Source organism: Aristolochia californica, unplaced genomic scaffold (genome assembly GCF_029961685.1).
Source record: "Aristolochia californica isolate CCGP_79_NKW_82.1479 unplaced genomic scaffold, dmAriCali1.0.hap1 SCAF_10, whole genome shotgun sequence".
Taxonomy (NCBI): domain Eukaryota; kingdom Viridiplantae; phylum Streptophyta; class Magnoliopsida; order Piperales; family Aristolochiaceae; genus Aristolochia; species Aristolochia californica.
This window is the reverse complement of record NW_027181771.1, coordinates 32,978,465-33,006,194: the sequence shown is the minus strand read 5'-3', so window position 1 is coordinate 33,006,194 and position 27,730 is coordinate 32,978,465. Positions and strand designations below refer to the sequence as shown.

At 37.2% G+C, this 27,730-nt stretch overlaps 2 protein-coding genes across 2 annotated transcripts; both read left to right on the top strand.

Moving 5' to 3' along the window:
• Positions 1–7,310: 7,310 nt before the first annotated feature.
• LOC137942523 (probable LRR receptor-like serine/threonine-protein kinase At3g47570) lies at positions 7,311–10,711 on the top strand. The gene is made up of 2 exons (XM_068788213.1): positions 7,311–10,021; positions 10,155–10,711. The coding sequence occupies exons 1-2, from the start codon at positions 7,315–7,317 to the stop codon at positions 10,553–10,555; spliced, it is 3,108 nt and encodes a 1,035-aa protein (XP_068644314.1). The 5' UTR covers positions 7,311–7,314; the 3' UTR covers positions 10,556–10,711.
• Positions 10,712–11,763: 1,052 nt separating this feature from the next.
• LOC137936980 (DExH-box ATP-dependent RNA helicase DExH11) lies at positions 11,764–27,625 on the top strand. Its single transcript, XM_068781973.1, has 23 exons — positions 11,764–12,012; positions 12,245–12,502; positions 13,419–13,679; positions 13,789–13,857; positions 14,113–14,191; positions 14,646–14,827; positions 15,261–15,368; positions 15,852–15,953; positions 16,060–16,260; positions 16,412–16,522; positions 17,055–17,122; positions 17,718–18,078; positions 19,011–19,166; positions 19,248–19,358; positions 23,035–23,088; positions 23,492–23,749; positions 24,043–24,152; positions 24,695–24,848; positions 25,134–25,602; positions 25,921–26,135; positions 26,696–26,934; positions 27,152–27,278; positions 27,375–27,625. The coding sequence occupies exons 1-23, from the start codon at positions 11,878–11,880 to the stop codon at positions 27,585–27,587; spliced, it is 4,041 nt and encodes a 1,346-aa protein (XP_068638074.1). The 5' UTR covers positions 11,764–11,877; the 3' UTR covers positions 27,588–27,625.
• Positions 27,626–27,730: the final 105 nt, after the last annotated feature.

Here is a 27,730-nt window from a genome sequence, read left to right as displayed (position 1 = left end):
CCAGCAAAGTCAGAATCTGAGTAAGCAATGACTTCTAGATTGTCTGTCCGTCTATACATTAGCATGTAGTTTTTGGTTCCTTGAAGGTACCTCATTACTTTCTTTGCAGCTCTCCAATGGTCTAACCCGGGATTACTCTGATATCGCCCTAACATTCCAACAACAAATGCAATATCAGGTTTTGTGCAAACTTGAACATACATTAGGCTTACGACAGCAGAAACATATGGAATGTCATTCATTTGTTCCCTTTCAAGGTCGTTCTTCGGGCATTGGTTCAAATTGAACCTATCACCCTTCACAATGGGAGCTACACTTGGTGAACAACTCTTCATCTGAAATCTCTCTAACACTGTATTAATACAGGTTTCCTGAGACAGACCTAAGATACCTCAAAATCTGTCTCTATGAATCTTAATGCCAATGACATAAGATGCCTTAACCATATCCTTCATATCGAAATTGTTAGAGAGAAATTGTTTCACCTCATGTAGAAAACCTTTTTCATTGGTTGCTACCAAATGTCATCCATATATAAAACAAGAAAATAGATTTTACTCCCACTGACCTTCTGGTATATACATTGATCCATAATATTTTCTACAAACCCGAATGAAGAAATTACATTATGGAATTTCAAATACCATTGGCGGGATGCTTGTTTTAATCCATATATTGACTTTTTTAACTTGCAAACCAATTGGTCACCATCACTAGAGGGAAATCCTTCAAGTTGTTTCATGTAAACCTCCTCCTCTAGATCTCCATTGAGAAATGTAGGTTTCACATCCATTTGTTGCAGCTCTAAGTCAAAATGGGATACTAATGCCAAAATTACGCGCAAGGAATCTTTCTTAGATACAGGAGAAAAATTTTCCTTGTAATCGATTCCTTCTCTCTAAGTGAATCCCTTAGCAACGAGTTTTGCCTTATATCGCTCAATGTTGCCTAATGAGTCTTTCTTTGTTTTAAAGACCCATTTACACCCAATGGTTTTAAATCCACTAGGTAACTCAACAAGATCCCAAACTCCATTACTCTTCATAGAATTCATCTCTTCCTTCATGACATTGTACCATAATTTTGATTCTTTGCAACTCATGTCTTCTGAAAAATACATGGGATCATTTGCGGTTCCAATGTCAAATTCTTGCAAATACACAATATAATCATCAGGAATTATTGATCTCCTGAGTCTAGTAGATCTTCTTAATATAGAACCATCATTTTCCTGAAAAGTAAGTGGTTCAACTAGTTGTTCAAAAGTGATTGGCAACTCTTGAAGAACCTGATCTACTGGAATGTTATCAGCAATTTGTGGAACTTCAATGATTGGTTGTTCAACACCAGTTTGTACTGAGGGGTGCTGTGAACAATAACCAATCTATCACTTGAGGTGGAAGGCTGAGATTCTGAATAATCCTTCTCAAAAACTATGTTTCGAGTTGGATTCCTCCCACTGATCAAGTCATTTTCAAGAAATTTTGCATTTCTTGATTCCACAATCCTTGTGTTGTGAGATGGACAATAAAATCTGTAACCTTTAGACCTTTCAGCATATCCAATGAAATACCTATTAATGGTCCTTGGGTCCAACTTCTTCTCTTGTGGATTATAAATTCTCACTTCAAACGGGCATCCCCACACGCTCATATGTCGCAAACTCGGTTTCCAACCTTTCCATAATTCAAATGGCGTTTTTGGAACAGCCTTGGTTGGAACTCGGTTTAATATATACACTGTCATCTTAAGTGTTTCAAGCCACAAGGATTTAGGAAGATTGGAGTTGCTAAGTATACTCCGCACCATGCCTAATAATGTTCGGTTTCTTCTTTCTGCTACACCATTTTGGTCCGAAAAACCAGGCATAGTATATTGGGCAACAATCCCATGTTCTTGAAGAAACTTTGCAAATGGGCTAAGTGCTTGTCCATTATCTGTGTATCTACTATAGTATTCTCCACGTCTATCTGATTTCACGATCTTAATTTGCTTACCACATAGTGTCTTTACTTCAGCCTTAAAGATCTTAAAGGCATCTAAGGCTTCATTCTTGTTATAAAGCATGTAGAGATACATGTATCGTGAGGAATCATCTATAAAAGAGATTAAGTATTTCTGACCATGTGAGTCTATGTCTAGACTACATATATCAGTATGTATGATCTCTAATATGGTTGAACTCCTATTGGCACCTTTCTTTGACTTGTTAGTCTGCTTACCCTTAATGCAGTCTACACAAGTCTTAAAATCAGTCAAATCCAGAGTATTAAGTACCCCTTCATTCACTAACCTTTTAATTCTATCTATGAAGATATGACCCAATCTCCGATGCCATAATGTAGAGGAATCCTCATTAATAACACCTATTTTATGACCAGTGTGAACATGCATTGAACCGTAAGTGGCATTATTTTGTAAATTAATGCTATAAAGACCATCAGACAATGTACCAATCCCAACACAATCAGACTTATAATGCAAACTGAAAGATGAGTCTGAATAGTTAAAAGAATATCCATAAGGTACCTTGAAACTGAAATCAAGTTTCTGGAAAAACTTGGAACATAAAAGGTCTTTTCTAATTTTAAAACAAAACCACTACTTAAAGTTAAATAGCAAGTTCTTATAGCTTCCACATGTGAGCTCATCTAATCTCCTGAGAAAATGTGAGGCTCACTTCCCACTGGTTTCCTTAGGTTTTGCAAACGCTGCAAGGAATTCGAGATGTGGATTGTTGATCCAGAATCAATCCACCAAGTGTAATTATTGACATTAACCATATTAGATTCATAACAAACAAATGAGGTTGGTGTATCTTTGTCAGCAAGCCATTTCTGAAACTTTGCGCATTCCTTCTTCTTGTGTCCCTTCTTTTTATAGAAGAAACACTTGGAATCTTTCTTAATACCAGCTTGGGTGGGTATTTTACCCCTCCCTTTTTGTTTGGCTTGATACTTGCCCTTTCCATGTGTTGCCAGCATGACACTTTCTCCTTGTTCCATCACCAGTCTCCGTTCCTCTTGAACACACATGGTCAAAAGTTCATTAATTGACCATTTATCTTTATGTGTGTTGTACGAGATTTTGAAGGGTCCATATTGGTGCGGAAGGGAATTCAAGATGTAATACACACGAAAGATTCTGACATATCAACCTCGAGAGTTTTTAATTGAGCCGCAATATCCCTCATTTGCATGATGTGCTCACGCACACCTCTCATACTAGTGTGCTTTAGGGATGAGAACTTCATGATTAGGGTGCTTGCTAATGCTTTATCTGAAGTGACAAATTGAGCATCAATGGCTTTCAGCAAATCTTTGACATTTTCATACTGCTCGACAGAACCACGAAGACCAACAGCAATTTTAGTCTTAATGAACATTACACTAAGGCGATTAGATCGCTCCCATCGTTCATAAAGTGTAATTTCAGCTGCAGTGCTGGTATCAGTAATTACTGGTAGTTCGTCTTTCCTAATAGCATAATCTATGTCCATCCACCCTAAATGAAGAAGTATTCTTTCATTCTAGACCTTATAGTTATCTCCCTTAAGATTAGGGATATCACAACGAATATCAGAGAAATGTGCAAGTTGTACAACTGCATAAAATTATAAATTACATGCTGATGTTAAAAATGAGGCCTAAATAAAATATCATGTTTTACCAATGTAAATCATGCTTAAAAATCAAATCAATTGACATAAAAAAATTGCCTGTGGGCTAAATATTTTTTAATTTAAGCAGATTCAATATTCTTTATGAGTAAACTTGATGACAAAACTATCAAATTATTTATGAATTCGTAATTCTTGTGGGTAAATTATGAATAATTTGATATTTTATCCTAATTAATATACTCAAATATAATAAAAAATCTTGTGGGATAAAATTTATTATATTGTGTAATTAATTACAATTAATTTCTACTTGTTCTTTATGATAAAACTATCAAATTATTTATGAATTCATAATCTCTATGGGTAAATTATGAATAACTTGATATTTTATCCTAACTAATAAACTCAAATATAATAAAAATTCTTGTGGGATAAAATTTATTATATCAAGTAAAATTAGTTACAATAAATGTCTAATATTCTTTATGTGATCCTAATCATAATATATAATTTTTATTAAATTAAAGATGTCGTGGCTACTCTCTAATTAATAAAAATTATATGGATCACTAAACATTAAATCTCACAAATGTATGAGAATAGCATGAATTGCATAATTTTAACTCACACTAACATGTTATCATTATGCACAAAATATTCTCATAAGATATGCATAATTAAAAACTATAATATTATGCATAACTTTAATTTCATGCATTTAAATATATGCCAAAAAATGCATAAAAACTATAACAGGAAATAAATTCAAAATTTCCTATATAGATAACAGTTGATGGCTAGTGGCCTAATGGTTACTGGCGCAATTTATTTTCCCAGCGTGCGGGTTCGAATCCCTCTGGAAAAAAACCAATTTTAAGTACCGAGTCGGCTTGGTCCAGGAACGGCGAGCCAGCTCAACTTGTTCGAGTTGACTCGACGTTTTTTTTTTTCCCGAGTCAACCGGACCTGAGTCGCATTTGCCGAGTTGGAACGGCAAGTCGCAGAAGACTCGTCCCGAGCCAGCTCGATGGTATTTATAAAAATACCTTATGAATTTAATTAACATGATTCTGCGTGCTGGAGGTCATCTTCAACCTCCAGCCGCGCGTAGAAGGAAAGTTCATCGGTGTTCCGCTGGCATTCTTTCAAGTTGTCGACGACGGAAAACATGTCGGAATTGTCGCCGGCGTCGGCGCTGCGGCTCCGACACTCTAAGGCGTCATGAGAGAGTCGCCGCGGTGAGGTCACAGAGAGCATACAGCGACAGCCTCCTTCAGCATTTTGTAAGTTGTCGGTGCCAGCAAACCGTGCGGAATGGTCGCCAGCACCAGCGTCATGCTCAACACTGGTTGTCGCCGATGCCAAAGCCTCGGCTCCCGCAAACGGGGAGCATACAGAGACCGCACCGAATTTGTTTAAAAAACAAAAACAGAGTTGAAAACAGAGCTTTTAAATTTAAGTTCAAATAGAACCGAAACGCTGGATCAGATGTCTGCTTTGATACCAACTGTAAGCCTTAAACATGAATTTCTAATAACAACATGAAATTCATTATATAAATTAAACGGAAGCTAAATCACACTTCCTTTCATACACTTCAAATTCCGTTCTCAGTTCGACACTTCCGATCTCTAAGCACTCACGGCGATGGCTCAACTGAAGGGCATGAGTGACAAGACTGGGGACCCAAAAACATTTGAAGTCAACCTCCCATCAAAGGTTATTCATGGCTTCGTGTTACCGAGGGAGTTGCAACTTCCGGAAGTTTCAACTGCTAGAAGTTTGAGACCATGTTAATGAAAACACCAGTTTCTCATAAAAACGGTTATCAGTATCTTGTCCCAATTCCAATCTTAAAACGATTCATGTCCCCATTCCAATAAGATAGTTTGAAGAAAGCACACGGAATTAAGTAAACATGGCCTACTTTGCTTTAGCAGGAATTCATGAACGAAAAAAGGAATGATTCTATTCTGAAGTCAATTATGGATGCATCAGTCCTTGGTTTCCTGCCTATTGCAAAGTGGGAACACAAGCAAAGGATGTGGAATTTGCAACAAAAAACAAACTGAAACAAAAAAAATCTCTCTCAGAAAAATCAACAAACACGTTAAAGGTACAACACCGTCGTTGACTAGCTACCTTCTGCCAAACTTTCCCGTCCATCTTCTATCAAGTTGATAACCCACAGAGGAATAACTTCCAGGAATCAAAAGCACACTAATTATGATTGCATTTTTTTGTCATATTTCCAAATACGTCCATGACAAATATGACATTAGATTATTTATAAATGTTATTGTTGTTAGATTCTACTTAAACCCTTTTTCTAAATACAACAAAAACCTGTAATTATTTGAAACTGGGTGCCCTTTTTTTATTTTTTTAAACCCTCCTTTTTATTAAATTCATGAGATATTACCCAATTTAAAATTTTAAAGAGTACTAGTCTACTTGAATCACATAAAAAGGAAGGCACATTTACATTTTTAAAATGAGATATGTATTTTAGTGCTTTCTACAATCATAAATATTCATAAAATGAGGCATCAATTCAACCAGATAAGAGGTCGCATGTGCGAATTTCGCTCGTGCGAAATCATAAGCAAGTGAAAATAGTTAATTTTAGACTAAGTTAAATAATATTTACTGTTCCAAAAACTAGTTAGTGAAAAAGAAATTTTGATCATTATCTCATTTTCACTAACTATTTTTACAATAATAATAATCAAATTCTTATTTTCTTTTCTTTTTCAGGGGTTCCAAACAGACCCTTAACATAATATTTGCATGTGTTGATGGTTTTGTGTTGGAAACCCGGTTGGTTATAAGAGACAAGTAATTAGGAAGAATGGAACCTCTAAAAGGACTCTGGTGATCCAAAACTAATCAGGTCATAACACAAAAACCACTTTAGATGTGATGACCAGTTAAAAAAAGTGTTGTGAATAGGTTATTTAATAAAAATAGTAATAAACCTTGTCCAAGCTTCCTTGTCTTATTTTTTAACCCTATCAAAACCTTAAGATTTGTTTCTAAAAATCAAATAATAAAATGTACAAATATTATTTTATACAATATAAAAAATGTAAAATAATAAAATTAGAGCATTAAATAATGGGCAGAAGGCTGCCCTTTAACCTTAACATGAATTCTCCCATAGGCTTGAGGCACGTATGTCATCTTTGTTTTTTCGGTATTGGCAAAAACAATATTCGTATAAAATTTATTTAAAATATTTTAATATAATAAAATAATCTATTTTATTTACATATGATACCATTTATTATCGATTTATAGAATTAATTTTTTTATAATGTTTATTTACTTATACAAAATAATAAAAAAAAGTTAAATATTAAAAATACAGTCATAAATAATATTATAAAATCCATAAAAAAGCCACTTGAATCATATTTTATCGAAATAAAAATTATCAAATTATTTTATATTTATTCAGATATTGAATAACTTTTACTCTTTTGCTATTTAAGAATAAATAAATAGATAATTAGATAGAATTAAAGGGAGCATTTATTCATTATTTACTCATGTTACGTTTAATAGATTTCATAGAATTTTTTTAAAACCTCGATCATCATTCACATGATGATGTCATGGATGATGTCATGCACTTCTATAAAATAACCTGCTCTGTTGTTACCAGATGTTGAGCCGGCACCTGGGGGAAGATGATCCCTTGTGAGCTCATGGAGATTCCTCTTGCTGTTTTGCTCCCGACCCTTCTACACTTCATACTCGCTTTCTCCCCTGCCGAGTCCTTGGCCGGAAATGAATCCGATTATCTCGCTCTGCTCGCAATCAAAAGGAGTGTATCAGTTGATCCTCTCGGCTTATTAAACTATTCCTGGAATCATACGGTTCAATTCTGCCAGTGGCCGGGAGTCGCTTGCAATCGCCGGGATCAAAGAGTAACCAGCTTAAATCTGACGGGTTGGAGCTTGAAAGGTTCCGTGTCTCCCTATATAGCCAATCTTTCCTTCCTCGAGAGAATGGATCTCTCTGTCAACGACTTCAATGGAGGTATACCAGAAGAGTTTGGGCGTCTGGCTCGTCTGCAGAATCTCAATCTTAGCTACAATTTTCTGTCGGGAAAGTTACCTGATACTCTATCTAACTGTTCGGAGCTGAAGGTGTTCGACGTTGATCGCAACCAAATTTCTGGAAATATTCCTGATGGGTTTGGTTCTTTATCGAAGCTTGCCATACTCAGCATGAAAAATAATAAACTCTCTGGCAGCATTCCAGCTTCACTAGGGAACCTTTCGTCTCTAACACATTTTCTTCTTGCCATCAATAGTTTACAAGGAAGAATTCCAGACGAGATAGGCCGGCTTTCCAAGTTACAGCAGTTTTATGTTGGTGCCAATGTTTTGTCTGGCAAACTACCTGAGTCGTTTTATAATCTCTCTTCCATCTATCTTATCGGTGTCGTGGATAATGAATTTGAAGGGAGTATGCCATCTGATCTCGGTCTCAGGTTTCCTAAACTTCAAATCTTTGCTGCTGGGATGAACCAATTTACAGGGCCGATTCCAGTTTCCTTGTCCAATGCTTCCGGATTACTGCAAGCTGATTTTGGTTACAATAATTTTACTGGTTCAGTGCCCAAGAATCTGGGCGTTTTGAAGGGTTTGACCTTCCTAAGTTTTGCTTATAACCAGCTCGGAAGCTGGGGCGAAGTTGATGACCTGGGTTTTCTGAGTGATTTGACAAATTGCAGTAATCTGGAAACATTGCCTCTTGGTAACAATCATTTCGGAGGGGAAGTGCCTAAATCCATCGGCAATTTCTCAACTCGGTTTAAATATCTGAATTTAGGAGTGAACCAAATTGGAGGAAGTATACCGAGAGAGATTGAGAATTTGGTGGGCATGACTGAACTGGCTCTGCAACAGAACCGTTTCACAGGTGATATTCCCTCGGGCATTGGAAAGCTTAACAAGTTGGAGGAGCTCGACATGTCAGAAAATAGGTTATCTGGACGAATTCTTTACTCTCTTGGAAATATGACAAGATTGAGCAAGCTCCTGCTGTTCAAAAACAATCTGGAAGGAAGCATTCCACCGAGTCTGGGAAATTGCAAAAGCTTAGCGGAATTGGATCTTTCAGAAAATAACCTCAATGACACCATTCCCAAAGAGATTGTTAGCCTTGTTTCCCTCTCAAAGAAACTCGACATGTCCTCTAACTTCTTCACCGGCTCGTTGCCTCTGGAAGTTGGACAGTTGGTAAATCTTGGGGTATTTTCTGTTTCAAACAATCTATTGTCTGGTGAAGTCCCCAGCACCTTAGGTTCTTGCATCGGGTTGGAATATCTTTACATGGCACGAAATCTCTTTCACGGACCGATCCCTTCATCCCTGACAGAGCTAAAAGCTGTTCTGGGAATAGATCTTTCCAGCAACAACTTGTCAGGAGTGATCCCAAAATATTTACAGGACTTTACTGCTCTCCGGTACCTCAATCTGTCTTTCAATAATCTCGAGGGAGAAGTTCCAACCGAGGGTGTTTTCAGAAACGCAACTGGAATTGGAGTTGTGGGAAATAGTAGGCTCTGTGGCGGCAATTCGGCGTTGAAGCTGCCGCCTTGCCATAGAGAAGCTCGCGGGAAAGGAAGGAGGTCCCTTCTTCTCAAAGTAGTTATCGTTTCATGTTCTGTTGCAGTCTTACTCTTAACTTCTGTAGCCGCTATCCTTGGTGTTCTCCATTGGAAAGGAAAGAGGAGGAGAACTGCTGATGTGACTGTGGACGCCTTGGGGGATGCCTCCCTCCCTGTTTCTTATGTTGAGCTTTTCAGAGCAACTGAGGGCTTCTCTACAGCTAATCTGATTGGTGTGGGAAGTTATGGTTCTGTATATAAAGGGACTTTGGAACACTATCAGACAGCTTTTGCCATTAAAGTACTGAATCTCCAACAAAGAGGAGCTCTCAGAAGTTTCTTGACTGAATGTGAAGCTCTCAGAAACATTCGACATCGAAACCTCGTTAAGATCGTTACTGCTTGCTCGAGCTTGGACTTTAACGGTAACGATTTCAAAGCTTTGGTCTACGAATTCATGTCAAATGGAAGTTTAGAAAAATGGCTGCATGGACCGAGAGACGAGAAAACACACGAGGGGAGAAGCCTGACGCTTTTACAGAGGCTGAACATAGCCATTGACGTAGCTTATGCAATGGATTATCTCCATCAACACTGTCATACTACCATTGTTCACTGTGATCTCAAACCAAGCAATATTCTTCTTGACGACGAGCTGAAAGCCCGTGTAAGCGATTTCGGGTTGGCCAGGATTTTTGCTGAAACCAACACTAGCCTTTCCAGAAGCTTAAATAGTACAACTGGGATTCGAGGAACAATTGGGTATGTCGCTCCAGGTATGAGATTTACATTAAAAGCTCTGTATCACGATTCGGGAAAAGAGATTGTTAATCCAAAACTTAATAGTTACGCGAGCGCCATATATTTGGTGATCTTGATCAAGTAATTGAAGTGATTTTCAAATGGCAGAATATGGAATGAGCGTAAAACCTTCTACAAAAGGGGATGTCTACAGCTATGGAATCCTTGTGCTGGAGATGTTCACAGGGAAGGCACCCATTGATGAAATATTCAAGGATGGTGCGAACGTCCACCAATTTGTTAAGCAGGCTCCGCTTGAACGAGTTTGGGAGATGGCTGACAGGCAACTACTCCAGGAAGATGACGATGATTCACAACACCTGCTCCAGTTAGATGACAACGATACACAACACGGAAATTTAAGAAGGAAGACAGAAGAATGCTTGGTTCGAGTGCTTGATCTGGGGGTGTTATGTTCTGCAGAATCACCAAAGGAACGACCGGAGATGGAGAAAGTCATCGTGGAATTGCTAAAAATCAAGGAAATTTTTGGAGAGAGATCTCCTTGAACGGCACCATGTCAAGAAAAGAAAATTTTCTGTTACCTTCTGTAAATATTATTCTAGTGTCGTTTTGATCGAATTGTTTGTAAGATTTTTGTGTTTGATAGAACTATAACTAGAGGTTCGAACAACGGTTTCATGCCACTCAAACAATTTAATCAATTCAAGTTCATCTAGTACAGTTGTTGATACAAGATCAGAGTGTAAGCCTAAACATGAATTTCTAACGATATGAAATTCATCATATAATTTTAAACAGATGCTAAATCATACCTCCTTCCATACGTTTCAGATTCTTTATCTCTGTTCTATGTTCAACGCTTCCGATCTCTAAACACTCTCGACGATGGTTCAACTGAAGGGGTTTGAGTGACAAGATAGGGGACCGAAAACACCATCTGAAGCAACCTCCCATCAAGGTTGTTTATGACTTCGTGTTACCGAGGGAGTTGAAACTACCAAAAATTGAGACCACGATTATGAGAAAACCGTTTCTCATAATAAACAATTAACACAGAGATCAATTTTTTTTTTTTTTAATCTCAAATCCATAAGCAAAATCACTTGTCTTTGATCACTTGTTTATCAGTTTGTGCCTAAAGACCCTTCCCGTGATGGGGAGGGGTACTCACTAGAGCTCCCTCTCCCCTTCACTTTCATAAGCTAGAAGGGAGCAAGCTAGGAGGGTCTCCTATGGCACACACATGGGTCACACCTGTGTTGTTCTAATCATAGTAATTTTTTTATTATCAATAAATAAATAAAAAATAACACGATTTATTTATTAGAGATTAAGGGTCAGATTGGAACTCTACAAAAGAAAATAAAAAAATGAGAATTTGATCATTATTATTTATAAAAATAGTTAGTGAAAATAAGATAATAACTAAAATTTTATTTTCACTAAATATTTTTGGAAATAATAATGATCAAATTTTTATTTTTTATTTTTTTCTATGGGGTTACTTGAATTAAAATATTTTAAAATACATTAGAATATATAATTAAATAAAAAATAACTGAGAATTCTTCAAAGATAATTTACTATTTTGATTACATCGATTAATCCAGTAAAATTACCACTTTACCTGTCCTGCGGTAATTAATTCTCGTAGATTTTACATATTTTAGCGACCCTTCTCGCGCCATTGCCAAGAGAGAGGAGAAAAAACAAGAAAAAATATAAGGCGCGTCACGAACTTTCCCCAAATCACTCCCAGAACCCGCGAAAGCAGGTCCTTTGAAAGCAGCAGAAGCAGAATGCAGCAGAAGCAGAATGCCGTGATGAACTTCCACTATCCAGTCAGTCGTGCTTAGGTGCTGCTGCCATGGATCGCGTCGTCGCAGCAAATGAATTGGCTTTCCGGATCGGTTTTTCCGGTTACAGCGGCCATCTCAGGCTCGAGCCGCAACCGGCCGTCGAATGCACCAATCCTCTCGATTCGATTCCCGATTTAGTCCTTGTTAGTGTTCCCGTCAACGCTCTCTTTTGGAATTCCATCTCTTTCTTGTTTGTCTCATTTCTGCTATTGAATTCTCGTTATGCGAACTTCTTCACTTTTTGCATACGGGGAAGAAAGTGTATTGTGTTCCTTGTTTTCACAGCCCTGTATTCAATGTTTATCCCTTTCTAGTAGATTATTTTTTCCTCTACCTTTACTTTAACATTCACTCTTAACTGGTTGTGGTTTTCAGCCACCCGCGTTTGAGCCAGAGACACCTGAAACAGTGAAGAGGCGTTTGGAAGATGAATACCTTGTGCCACAGTTGGACAAGGATGAGTTCTCCGCCGAGAAGTCTGGTCGGCAGTGGGATTTTGATTGGTTCGACATGGCGAAAGTACATTTGGAACCGTCAGTGCCACGATGTGTTGTTGTTCCGTCATGGGAATTGCCATTTAGGCGTAGGGACACGGAAAACGTTCCAGGAAAATGGATTCCTAGTTCAGTCCAGGTGATGCTTGCGTTTGTAATTGTTTATATGGCTTTTAGCGTCAGTCTGACTACAAATGAAAATGTTCCCTCCGGTCTTGATACAGCACTTTCAAAAACGTCACACGTAGCACTATTTTGTATGTCCTTAAATTCGAAAAGTGTATCACTCTTTTGATTCAACGACACTTGAGTTGGTTAATGAAATAAGTGAAATATGTGATATGCACGGTCATATTGTCTTCTACATGTGATACTCAACAATGAACTTATTGTATCCCGTAAAATTCTCTTTCATCCTATTATAAGTTCTTGTTGTGTTCTTTTGTTTTTTAATGCTGATGTAGTAAGACCGTCGAGTGGTAAGTTGCATTTACCAAATAAGCAAGAGGTATCGCATATCAGCATAAGAGCTGGGGTGTGTATGACACCATTATGTACTAATCATAGAAGGCAGTTTATAGCAATACTACAGTGAGAATCACCTTTGTAGATAGTGGATCTTTGGATGGCTGATATGGTACTTAATATTGTTAAAGGTAAACCTTGGTGATAAATAGGGGGGGGGGCAGGGAGTAAAAGTGAAGGCACATAATTAAATTGCTAATTCTTTTCTTTAAATGAATTTTACGTACTTGTTTGATTTTGAAGTTGACATTTGCTAAAAAGGCCTGAAACATATTTTATATTCATCCTTATTAGTTTGGGTTTTACAAATTTACTTCCAGAGAAGTCCAGATTGTAATATCAACTGGAAAAGGTAGGGTTTTAGTAATGCTTATGTCACTTGAATTATATGTCTTTCTTAAATGTCAGTATTATCTGTAACGATGCATGCAGGTGTGCAGTCGGAAAACTTTAGCTAGCTGTGGTTTACTATCTTCTAATTTATTTGTCTTGGGTTGAATCTTGAAAATATGTCTTCCTACCATTCTCAGGTAGAGGTGACAAAGCTGATGGAAGGAGCGCAAGACTCGGGGCCTTTGCCTCGCATGCCTGGGCCAGCCAAGGATTTTGTAAGGGGCAGCATTAATAACCGACCCTTTCGTCCAGGAGGTCTCGATGGTACTCAGTCTTCAGAAAGGGCTCTCCCTGCGGGTGTCCAGAACGGAGATTGGGTTCGTGAAGTGCTCAGTGGTGGTCCTGCCCAGGCCATTCCTCCAAGTTTAAAGCAGGGATTAGACTTTGGTGCTCTGAAAGTATGATGTTGTGAGAAAGTGCTTTTAATTTGTCTCTGTGAACCTTTCTAATGAAAAAAAAAATAATATCCCACACTGACGGCATAAATTTTAACTTCCATTTCTGAAGGTGTATCCAAGTGAATGGAAATGTGTTGAGGAAAAGAGTTTGCCTTCAAATTCCTCGAAGGAAGATCAGGTAGGTTGATCCTTAATTGAGTTACTTTCTTTGGATTTGTAGATATTTTTCACCTTCTGTATATGTATGTCTAGCAAGAAGCCTATGAATGCCTAATCCTAGTTTCACATGCCTATATATGCTGGGACTTGACCTTCTTCTATGCACTTACTCTTGTATTCTCAGTTTTGTGAACTAAATTGAAGTAGGAGTCCATTGAAATATCTGCCATATGTTGTCAGATTGCTGCTGATTTATTATACCATTTATTTGCAGAGTAGCTTATCTCTGCAATTCGATGATTTATTCAAGAAAGCTTGGGAAGAAGGGGCCGTTGAAGAACCTGATAACAATAGTAAGTTGATTTTTTTTGTCTGAAAGACCATTAGGTTGTAACTGCAGATGGTCTAGCTGTATCACTGTACTAGCGACTGATACTTCTTGGGTTGTGTCTTTGAGAACTTAATGATTAGTTGTATATGCCTGGAGTTTTGATATCTTGAGGGATATGCCCAAGAAAGTCCTCCTCTTTTTAGAGTAGTAGCAATTCATTCTTTAGGTGACTGAATTTCTCAAAAAATTACTTGCACTTCAGTCTGCTGCTATTTGGAATAAATAATTCTGTCGTCCTGTGCATTTTAGTTGAAGAATCCATATATAGGTCATATCCTTTACACCAAGTCTCTAGCTGATTCATCGGAATCAGGATGCACTAAGGGGGAAGTGGAAATTTAGAGATCTTCTATGGTTCAGTTAATGGATCCTCTTATTGATGTCATATCTCTTACTAGCCTCTTTTCATTTTCCAGTTGATTCATCAGAAACCGAATCCACAATAGTGGAAGGAGAAATTGAAAGAGAAGATCATGAAACCAATATATTTCCTGATGCTGATTCCTCTCTGTTATTTGAGACACTGTTGGATGGACCAGGGGATTCTACATTGAAGATAGAGGAAACGACAGACAGTGGAGGACAAAAAACTAAAGAGGTAGGTGATCATTAGATGCAAACCAAGGACATACAATTTATGAGGATTGATTAAGGGTGCTCTTGCATCAACTTATGACTGGATACTTCTATTTTGGTGGTATCATCTTCTCCTTCTTATCCTTTGGATTTGGTGGTTTCATCTTTGCATTCTTCTCTTTTCCTTCTTCTTGCAAGTTAGTTCCCTACTATGGACCAAGTTGAGTGATTTAGATTTGAGAATTGGGTCTTTAGTTCAATGGCCAGGGTTTCTTAGAGTGACACCTAGTTTCAAGTCTCACCAGTGCTTAGGATATCACATTTGTAACCAACATTTATAGAGAAGTAGTCATTTAGGTTGAAAGTTTTTTTTTCTTCATTTTGCATCTGGTACTTTTTAACTTTTTTGTTTTGTCATCAATCATTTGATTATGTAGTGCGTTTGATGTCTGCAGGCATGGGCATTAACTGTAGGGAGTGAAGGGATTGCGGATAAATTTTATGAGCTTGTTCCTGACATGGCTCTTGAATTTCCTTTTGAACTGGATAATTTCCAGAAGGAGGTACTGGTTTACTTTCTCTGGCTTGATAGGAATTAGTTTCTTGCTTACTGCTTGACCTCATAGCTTCTGTAACACCTATACAATGAAATATTTGGATAATTTTTCTGAGTTGAACTCTGTAGCTTGTTGCTATGACTTCATATAAGACAGTCAAATCGAGGCAAATATTTGTGGTTGGTTTAGTTTGCCAAGCTAATGACCCTTTCCTATGCTATGCGTTTTTCACATTCTTTCAAGTATTTTTTTAAAGGAACTTCCTTTTGTTCAAGTATGACCCTGCTGTTCTCCTGCAACATTAGCTTTCCAACATAATCAGAGCTGTTTGTGAGTGCTTCAACACAGCATGGCTACTTGACTTGTTGTTTGAGAACTGTATTTATAATTGTAGACTCCACTTTATCCATCATATTTTCTATTCAGTAATTTGTGGAATTTTCCCCTGACTGACTTCCTCTACCTCACTTTGCTTGGTTTCCTATGCAGGCTATTTATTACCTTGAACAAGGTGAGTCTGTCTTTGTGGCTGCTCATACGTCAGCAGGAAAGACTGTTGTTGCTGAATATGCATTTGCATTAGCAACAAAGGTGTGGCTTTCTTTCTTCTCTCTATTTATGTACCTTTCTTGGCATGAATATCATATTTCTCTACTCCATGTCACATCTTTTAAATGCAATTTTTATGTTTATGCAGCATTGCACTCGTGCAGTATATACTGCTCCTATTAAAACAATCAGTAATCAGAAATATAGGGATTTCTGTGGAAAGTTTGATGTGGGTCTTCTCACTGGGGATGTTAGCTTGAGGCCCGAGGCTTCCTGCCTCATCATGACCACTGAAATATTGAGGTCAATGCTCTATCGAGGTGCTGATATTATTCGCGACATTGAGTGGGTAAGGGGAATTTCTTTTGATTTGCATCCTGTTCTGTGAAATCATTCTTACATGGTCATTTTTTTACTGTCTTATTACTGTTCAGTGCATGATCTTTTCAGGTTATGGTACTTGAGCTTTTATTTTGGTTTCTTTGTATCTGGACAAACAGGTCATATTTGATGAAGTACATTATGTCAATGATGTTGAAAGGGGAGTTGTTTGGGAGGAAGTGATTATCATGCTTCCTAGGCATGTTAATGTTGTCCTTCTTTCAGCAACAGTGAGTTTCTGTTAGCATCATTGCTTTTCCCAAAAAAAAATTAATTATTATTTTATTTGCATTTTGATATCTCAAGTGTGATCTTCTTCTGTTATTGACACACAAATGCTATCTCTTACTGGAATATCCCCTAATTGCTTCTTTATGTTTTTAAGATTGCACCAAACATGCCAAAGTTCATTGTTTCAGTAGCCATCTAATTATACTGCTTTTCAAAAGCGTTGGTTCTTGTGACTTGGGCCTTTAGCTAAATGGTCACATGGGGGGTTTCTAGTGTAAGGTTTGAGGTTCAAATGTCAACAGGGGTTTTAGGTGGGGGGTGGGGTTATTTAACAGTCCAAAAAAAAAAAAAAAGCTTTGGTTCTCTGTTGAGTTATCCTATCTTCGTTCTAGATGCAGTTTAATTGAGCTTTTTTCTAGTTAGGTTCTTGTTTCTATCAAAGTTAGTATTTAACGGTCATTCTTCATGAGACATACCATTTTTGAATTTTCTTCATTCTTGAATTAAGGTACATGACTAAATTTTCTTTAGGTACCAAACACAATGGAATTTGCTGATTGGATTGGGAGGACGAAGCAAAAGAAAATACGAGTGACTGGGTAAGTATCAAATTAGTTAGATGGGATAAAAAATTTCCTTGGATGTTTACTGTTTGTTATTTATTCCTCCTTCCCCTTTGCAATCTAATGAATGGCATAAAAAGGAAAGATCATTTCTGGTCATCAATATCATTGTCTCATCATCATTTGGGCCTTGTCCCACTATCAAATCCTTTTCTTTTGCTCACTGCAAATTATCATTTTTGAGCTCTATTATTAAGTTAGCCTTTTTTCAATCATCTTTTCACCACTTCCAGCCATATAGTTTTTTGGTCATCCTCTACTTTCTGCTGGTCATCTATCGATGTGGACCAAACCCTAGGCTAAGGTGCACTTGAGATCTATGTTTAATTTGTTCAAACATCTCTTCATATCTTTTTATCTACCGATCCTACTTGGTGTTCTTTAATATTTTCATTTCAACTTTTTTGTTCCTTGTTTTGCTGCACTTTCATCTCAATATTTTTCGTTCTGCCACATCCAACTTTTCCTCTTCATTGTGCTCCATTACCCTGGTGTGGGGTTCCAATTATTTGCGTTAACTGATTTTGATTTGCATGTTATTTTCTTACCTTTGGAATTTGATGACTATCAGGACCACAGAAAGACCTGTTCCTCTGGAGCATTGCCTCTTCTATTCAGGAGAAATGTATAAAGTATGTGAAAGCGAAACCTTTTTGCCTCAGAGACTACGTGGTGCTAAAGAAGCATTCAAGAAAAAGAATTCAAATACTGTTGGGGGATTTTCAGGTTCTGCAATATCCAACACTGCAGCCCAAGCTCGCCAACGTGAAATTCACAATCGTGGCAAAGTGCAGAAGCACACTGGTTCTCAAGGTGCAGGATATTCTTCATCAGCTGGTGGGGCTCATCAGAACAATTGGGGTTTGAGGAGATCAGAGGCTTCTCTATGGCTGTTGCTTATCAATAAGCTATTAAAGAAGTCTCTTTTACCTGTATGTGAAGAACCTTTTCGTGAATTCTGTGATTCTACCCCTTCTAGTGTTTTTAATTGTGGATTAAACGAAAACCAGCGTAATTTCTTGACTGTTATACTAAAAGAAATAGAAACATGCTGAAAACTGGATGGATTGGCCTGTTTCGTGATAACAATTTTTTGAACTAGTGAACAGGCTAGTCTTTTGAACCTGATGGTGTTAAAAAAAATTCAAAATTCTTTGTTATTTATTGTTTGATTAGAACTTCCTTTTACGTTTAGGTTTTTCTTTTTAATAGTTAAATTATGTAAACTTTTGCAATAGTGTAAAAAATGGCAATTTGCATTTGAACCACTGCCTGGATCAAAATGAGCCAGCTCAGTTTTCTCATTTCTAGTTTGCCTCTCTTTAGGAGAGTAGGGATGCTATAGTTGGAAACAGTTGTAGCCATTCTATTATGAATGAGTTTATAAAATATGAAGGAAATAAAGAAAATGGTGACATAAGTTGATTTATTTGGTGGACTATCAAAATGCAGGAAACATTCAGAGGTGAAGTATCCCCCACTTTTATGGTATGTGCAAGGTGAAATGTGAATATTGAGGACATATAGATTGAATGGAGAACTATAAATGGTGACTTTCATCTTCAGCACTTCCGTTTTGGGAAGAAAGCTAACACAACCTGATATATGTCTTTCTTTCTCCTGGGATAGTTTTGACTTTCTGAAAATCATGTGTTCACCGGTAAATATATAGCTCATCCCCAACCCTTCCCTGATTAGAGACTATGGTCTAATATGTCTATGGGCCCAATGCAGCCCTGAAATACTTCTTTTGACTTACAATTTTCAGAATCTTCTGCAAAGGCACCTAGACGTATCATTTATTCCATGAATTCGACATGTATCTCTAAAGATCAGTGGATTAACAAGCAGTTGATGTTTTCAGGTGGTCATTTTCTCTTTTTCTAAGAACCGCTGTGATAAATCAGCCGATAATCTGCCTGGGACTGATCTTACTACCAGCTCTGAGAAAAGTGAAATTCGTCTTTTCTGTGACAAGGCATTTTCACGCTTGAAGGGTTCTGATAGAAATCTTCCACAGGTCTGTATATCCTTTGTTCTCGTAGGCCTTATCTAATTGAAATATCTATTGATAGAAATACCACATTGACATTTCCCATAGGTGATCAGAGTCCAAAGCCTGCTACGCAGAGGGGTTGCTGTGCACCATGCTGGACTTCTGCCACTTGTTAAAGAAGTGGTTGAGATGCTCTTTTGTCGTGGACTGATAAAGGTTTCTCACTCTCTCTCACTTCTCTTTTCTTTTTGTAATAAAGTTGTGTTATGCTGTTTCTGATGCCTCTCAAGCACCTCTTTTTTGGATGACTTCTCTCTGGTGCCTGATCTTTAGTTGTATGCTTCTGAGTCAATTTTTTATTTATGAACTGCTATTAGTTCACAGAATGATGTGAGGTTGTAACCGGCAATCTCTAGCTTGTTACACTTTGACTTTCAGATTTACAAGAAGCTTGTCAAAGTTTTAGCGTATTTATTTTCTCAATGGGAAGAAGGATCTGATTTGTCAGGGGGAGCTGGGTGAGCCCTCCCCTTCTCTTCTCTTGTTCCCCAGTATGGTCTGCCTTCTGCCACTTTAACTTCTGCAGATGGCACGGCTGATCCTTTTAATTATCATTAGTTGTTCTCCATCTGCTTCACAAAGATCCAAAGTTCTTTACTGGAGTAATTTATAGGGCCTCAGATACTTCATTTACGAAGAACTCTCAAGTGCATCAGTTTTCTCGTTTTTATTATTACATGGATTCACTTATTCACAAAAGAATATGGATGTACAGTTAGTAAAGAACCAATACAACATTTTCCTAGATATGGGAGCTGTAAGAGTAACTAGAAGTAGAATAATTTCAGTCTTTTCCTTCAGGAAAACTGAAACTCTTTTGGAAATAGATCTGAACTACTTGGCCTTGTTGAAACTTCAAATGAAGGCTGTGGGAAATAACCCCCGTTCCGTTACAAAGTGATCTGCAACCTAGTTGAGAACATGGGTTGGGTTTCACTTCTTGAAGCTTGAGTTTTTTAGTTGGATGCCTTTCTTCAAGGGCAAGCTTCAATATATTTGTTGACAATGTGACATATAGGGGGGTTAGTCCAAAATGAACCAAAATGAATTACTCCCGCATTACTTAGTTCATTAGATTAAGCTGTTAGTGTAGAATGAATTACACTTCTTTTGAATCATGTTAGTTCATTGACTCGGGCAAAAAACGGGGAAAGCTGATTCAGACCTTTTTTCCGAATCATTCACATGAAGCGCGGGACAAGCGTTTCTTCCCCCCCAAGGAAAATTTCTCCTGCTCGATCTTCCTCCCCCAATTTTTTTTTTCTCTTCTCCCTCTCGGCCTCCCTCTCGACCTCCGTTGCAGAGCGCGGGAGGCCGAGCCTCTGTCGCAGAGCCTCCCAGCCTCTCTTCTCCCTCTTGGTGTATCGTCGGAGCGCTACCTCCGTCGCTGCCCATTGGCTTGCCGTAGTCTCCCGCTGTTGAGGAAGACGACGTGCGCCGTGAGGAAGACGAAGTTTAATTTTTCCTAAGTAAGGAAAAATTAAACCAGCGTCATAAAAATAATAATTTATATATTTTTATTTATAAAATAATTATTTTTATTTGCTCAATATATTCATTTTATAATTACTGTATTAAATTAGTTATTTAATAGTCATAATTAAAATATTGTTAAAATAAATATTTGATAAATTGTTTTGGTTTAATTATCCCATTGCTATAATTAATTAAACCAATGGTTTTAAATTTTGTGACAATATATTATTAATTAATAATACATAAAAATATATATTATGTTATTGATAAGTATATATATTTATTTATTATTGTATTAAATTAGTGGTTTTAAATATTAAAATATATCTTATGTAATTAAAAAATATTTTATTTATTAATTATATTCGCTTATCTTTTTTTTATTTTTATTTATTTATTTTTAATAATTTATTCTAGTCACACGTAATTATTGTATTAATTTTATAATAAATTATAATCATTAAGTAATATAATATAGTTTTTCATTAATTAGGATATTAATATATTTTAATACTACACGTTAAATCACTTATAAGTGTAATAACCATGTTTATTTTGGTTAATTATCTGTTTAGGTATATGTTCTATTTAAGTATATTATAAAAGGTTACTCATTCTTTTGTTTATATTATACTTTTCATTTGGGGGCACTAACATTGGAATCTGTTTTCCAGTGCACTTAAACTCGTCTACACTAACACCCAAGGATGAGTTGAAGTTGAATCAATTCATTTAAGATGAATTGAATTCTTCACTTCATTTCAAGTTCATTGTGGACTAACCCCCCCATAGTATCTCTCAGGCACTTGAGACTCTTCCTTTTTGCTTGTATTTAATTATGATAACATTAGGAAGCTTAATGGTTTCCTAAAGTTAAATTTTGATGGTTCTTATCTCGGCAATCCCGGAATTGCTGGCTTTGGGGGAGTTATCTTGGATCCCTCCGGCAATAAGTACTTCTCGTATGTTGGCCCGTTAGGCATTGCTTACTCAACGATGGCTGAACTCCAAGGTCTTCTCAATGGGTTCCGCGTTTTCAGAGACAATTGTAATGGTCATCTTCACATTGAGGGGGACTCAAAGGTGGTAATTGGTTGGTGCGAATATGCATCCTCCCCCCCATGGCGCCATTGGGACTCTTTTTGGGAGATTCTTGAAATTGCCTCTCAATTTTCTTGTATTTGGTCTCACATTCCAAGATCTGCCAACTCGGCAATAGATGTGTTCTCCAAGTTGGGAGCAACCTTTCAATCTCTTGTTGTTAGGGATTTGCTCCTCGATTCTTTGTATTTCTCTCTATTAATATATGCTTTTTTTTTAAAAAAAAAACATTAGGAAGCTTAATGGTTCCTTACTTTTGATGGTTGGCTTATTCAAACATCTGAAGAACGGATCACAATTAACTCTTGGTTCGACTGCTTAGCAGAAAAGATCTCTGAGGTAGATGAGGGATAGGGTTAAGCTCTGATTTTGTCCAAGCATAGTAGACCTGATCTGAACCCAAAAGCTAAGTATTGTTGAAATTTCATATAATGCAACTCATATTCTCTAATGATCTGCCAGTATAAATTACACACACACACACACACACACACACATATATACATATATTATCTCTTCATGCACATAATTATTTTTCAATGCATTCACATGATGTACGGAATGACAGATGTTAGGATTTGATTGGGATCTGATTAAGGTTTGGGATCCAACAATGTCCTTCTTCTCTGAGTTCAGAACCATTGATACTGGATTGAAGTGTGTTCCATTAGAGCTAGATGATCAATGCATGGTTCCGACTGCGTGAGTGGACATGTGACTAAGCCAGATCAACTCGGTTATTCAAGGGCCCCCATCAGGTCGGAGGATTGGACTCCCACCTTCAATTTTGGGGTGAGTGCCCTGCGACTCATGGGACTCACTCCTGAGTCCAGCGCTGAACTCGGGGTAACTTGATCCAAAGGGCAAGTCCCCCTCGACTCATGGGACTCACCCCTGTGTCCAGCGCTGAACTCGAGGTAACTTGATCCATCTTGGTCGACCTTACCCAGGTGCTTTTGAAGAACCTGGATCTGTTCCTGATTGCGGGACAGAAAACCCTGGATCCATGTTATTTGCCTGTTCTGTCATGGCCAATGACACCTCGACTCTGTGGTGCTGCAAGTGTTTTGAAACTGCTATTATACCTCAAATTAGCTGTTGTTTTATTGTAACTGGTAAAGAAAATGTGGCATGGATTACCTTACCAAGAAAATGCTGACTTTTACCTTTTTTTGTTGTTGCATCCCATTTAATTAATGTGCTATATATTTTTCAGAATGATAACTTTTTCCTTCTATGGTTCAACTTGATTTAGGTGTTATTCTCAACAGAGACATTTGCTATGGGAGTTAATGCCCCTGCTAGAACTGTAAGTTTTTTGCGCTTATTTGGCAGATCTCTTGTGGTTTGAGTTCTTTTTGAGTGGTGTTGGGTAGTCATTTATGATATTCTATAAGACTGTTGTATTGGTTCTTAGGAGTTGAAAATGATTCTTTTTTTTTTTTTTCCTTCGGCATTATTGAAGCTGCTCTTGATCCTTTACTGGGACTGTGCTACTCATTTTGCTTCTGTTTACATATTATTCTCTGATCATCAAAGTATACAATTGATGATTTGCATATTGTTCAACGTACCTGATTTAAGATATAGAGCCTTCAAATTGAAATAACTTCCATAAATTTGATTCTTTTAGTGCTTGGTTTCTCTCTCTCTTTCTCTCTATGATCAATCTTCTCGAAGGAAATAATACTGAACCTTTCCTGCACATTCAGGTAGTCTTTGACACTTTGAGGAAGTTTGATGGCAAGGAATTCAGGCAGTTACTTGCTGGAGAGTACACTCAGATGGCGGGTCGCGCTGGCAGGAGGGGTTTGGATAAGATTGGCACAGTTCTTGTAATGTGTCGTGATGAGATCCCTGAGGAAAGTGATCTGAAACGTGTGATGGTTGGAAATCTAACAAAACTTGAATCACAATTTCGGCTTACCTACACTATGATCCTACACTTGCTTCGTGTAGAAGAATTAAAGGTATTTTTGAATGCAGGCCTAACCTTGTTTTTTTTTTTTTAAATGATAGGAACCTTGTTAAAAATATAAGGCGTTTGTATAGTTTAATTGTGTTGCTATTGATGGATTTTTTCCCAACAGGTCCTCTAGATTGCTTGTATGAGTGATGTGCTATAACTGTTTTCTTTTGTTTATATAGAACTCAAATTGCATATGTACTTTTAGTACTTATTTGTCAAAGTTAAACTTCACTAATGTAAGTTTCTGTTGACAAAATCATTGAACTGGTAAATATCTGTGAGGAATCATTGCAGGTAGAGGACATGTTAAAGAGAAGTTTTGCTGAATTTCATGCACAGAAAAAACTCCCAGAAAAACAGCAACTTCTTATGTTAAAGCTTGCTCAACCTACCAAAACTATAGAGTGAGTCTTTTCATACAACACTTGGCACCAGTGCTTGTTTATTGTTATATTTATGTCTAAAATGGAACACATTAGGAGCAGAATGGAGGTGTGAGACTTTGGTAAAAAAACACCTAGGAGGTTCATAGGGATTAACATGTCATTGATTTTTGAAAGTTATAGATAAAGAAATACTTTTAAGTAAGGTAATACAATCTGTGTCCTGATGCTGCAGTTCCGATTGCTATATCAAATAGGTATTGGGGTTTCCATTTCTACTTGACATGATGCTACTTCTGCAATATTGCAAATGTTGAATCAGAAAGAATGTTTTGAAATGTTTGATAAAATCTGAAGGAAATAAGCCCTGAATAGGTCAAACATGGTAACTTACAATATATGATCTAACAATATATTGTTTTGTTCATTCTCCATAATATGGTTGCCATCTCTATGGCCCATAATCTGTGATAAGTTTCCAGAGAAGTTCATTTTTAATAACAAATGAGTTTCTTTTACATGATGCTGGATATGCCTATTTTACCACTTTGATTGCATGTCAGATGTATCAAAGGTGAACCTGCTATAGAGGAATATTACGAGATGGCCATGGAGGCCGAGAAGCATATAAACTATATATCAGAAAAAGTCATGCAGTCCAATACAGCTCAGCATTTTTTGACACCTGGCAGATTGGTAATCGTCAAATCAAGAATGGTGAGTTATTTTTGTCTATTTATAACCAAATAAGAATGCTCAGTTATTTGTCTATGTATAATTAAATAAGAATGCTCTGATATGATATTCTTTTCATAACATCAGTTTTATTTTTAGTATTTTTCTGTTTCTTGTTTATGTGGTTCCTACTGGAAATTTTGTTTTCCACCATAAAAAAATTCAAACATTCACTAGAGTGTTCTTTGGTTATGTGATCTTTAAGTTTATTGTGTACTTTTAAGGATATCGTTCATTATTGCTGGCTTCTCATTTTTGCTTTGACAGTTGGAAGATCATTTGCTAGGAGTCGTCCTGAAAACACCTTCTGCAAACAATAAACAATATATTGTTCTCTTACTGAAGCCTGATGCACCACCTCCCATGGCAAATTCCTCAGGTGCCTTTGGCAAACCAAATGAGAAAGAAGGTAGTGATTTTCCCCAAGGTTATTTTATTGCCCCTAAAGGGAAGAGAGGTCAGGATGAAGAGTACTTCTCATCTGTTAGTTCTCGCAAGGGATCTGGGGCCATCAATATAAAATTGCCATACAGTGGGAATGCTGCGGGAGTCAGTTATGAGGTAGTAGGAATAGAAAATAAAGAGTTCCTAAGTATTTGCAACGACAAGATAAAAATTGATCAAGTTCGGCTTCTTGAGGAACCCAGTAATGCTACATACTCCAAAACCGTGCAGCTGATGCTAGATCTGAAACCTAAAGGAGAAAAATATCCTCCTGCTCTAGATCCAAAAACAGGTGCGTACTGAATACCACAATGAAATTCTTTACATGTATCTTAACGTTTCTAAAAATATCAATTATTATTATATTTTTTGAAATGATGCTGATTTTTATTAAGACAAAAGCTCAAAAGAATATCAATTATTGATGCTAAAAATATCAATTATTGCCTTTCAACTATTATCATTCTCCTATTCACCAATGACTGTTGGACTTGTTCTTCTAATTACTTCACATGATGCCATGGTGCTTTTTTGATCTCTGATAGTCAGGTCTTTTTGTGGGTATATGATTCAGATTGCAGGCTAACCTTTATGATGCTGGTTATTTCAGATCTCAAACTGAAAGACATGGACCTAGTACAGATGTACCATACATGGAACAGTCTTTTACAGAGGATGTCTCAGAACAAGTGCCATGGGTGCATAAAATTGCAGGAGCACATGATGTTGGTTAAAGAAAGAAACAGGCACAAAGAGGAAGTTAATGCTCTAAAGTTTCAAATGTCAGATGAAGCACTTCAGCAGATGCCAGATTTTCAGGGCCGTGTATGTTTGCTTCAGAGCTCTCTGTTGTTTTCATTGGAGTCCACATACTCATACACATACATGTACTAAGGCACTGACAACACAACTCTGCTAGTTGGGTGTGTAGATTTTGACAAACTAGGGGCAATTGGTAGGGCATCTGTGTAATCCTCTTGACAGGACATAAAAGAATCTTGACCTTCTGCATGTGCAAGCAACCATTTGCCCTCATGATTGAGCGATCCATCATAGCTGTGTGGGGCCTAAGGGTTAATTTAGGCTGATAATCTTAAATTGCAGGGGTATTTCATGGAATGGGGTGGAGGGGGATGATAAGTACTAAAGAGTAAAAATAAAATGGTTGGATCTTTTCCTGTTGACAGAAACATTGCATGTGAAAGGACGATGATTATCATGCCAGATGGTCTTCTCCTCCAAGAATTTATATTTAAGTGATCTCATTCTTTATTTTATTTTCTTTTTCCCTCAACAATGGTGTAGAGAATTATATTAGTTGTTCTGTTTGATTTTCGTCATTGTTGATTAAAATATTCTTTTAACATTTCTTGTTTGGTTTGCAGATCGATGTCTTGAAGGAAATTGGCTGTATTGATGCTGATCTTGTTGTTCAAATCAAGGGCAGGGTAGCATGTGAAATGAATTCCGGGGAGGAGTTGATATGCACAGAATGCTTGTTTGAGAACCAAATGGAGGATTTGGAACCAGCTGAGGCTGTAGCTATTATGTCTGCCCTTGTATTTCAGCAGAGGAATACATCTGAACCATCTCTGACTGACAAGCTGGCTCATGCAAAACAGAGGTTTGTGTTTTATGCTTCTGCTTTTACGTGTGGATGTAGAGTTGGCTATGTTAACTGCAAATTCAATTCTTTGAAATATACATTAGGCTGGTGATCTGTAGATAACTACCGGCCATTTATCTGTGATTTGATTATTTGTTATTTGTGATTCTATAGGCAGGTTATCCATTTTTAAGTGGATAACAAGGAGCTGATATTATTCCTGATTTTTGTTCAGGTTGTGTGAAACTGCAACGAGACTTGCAAAACTGCAGGCTCACTTCAATGTAGCTGTAAATCCTGACGACTATGTGCAAGACAATCTCAAGTTTGGGCTCGTTGAAGTGGTTTATGAATGGGCAAAGGTTTCCTCTCTGTGACACTGAATCTTTCATGAACAAAATTGAAGTTTAAATTTCCATTTTTTTTTCCCTTCAGTTGTTCATACTCTGTTTTTGCAGGGAACACCTTTTGCTGATATATGCGAGCTCACTGATGTACCCGAAGGGCTTATTGTGAGGACCATTGTTCGACTGGATGAAACTTGCCGCGAATTCAAGAACGCGGCATCCATAATGGGTAACTCTGCCCTCCATAAGAAAATGGAGGCAGCTTCAAATGCTATAAAACGTGACATTGTTTTCGCAGCCAGTTTGTATGTTACTGGTGTATAATTGTATACAAAAATTAATGCAAGTGAGGGACTAATTTGTGTCTTTTGTGTCATCGTATCAAAATAACAAACAAAAATCATTTTTAAATGAAAATTTCGCCCATTTTTGGCATTTGTAGCCACTCAGTGAAAGTTTTTCATCCC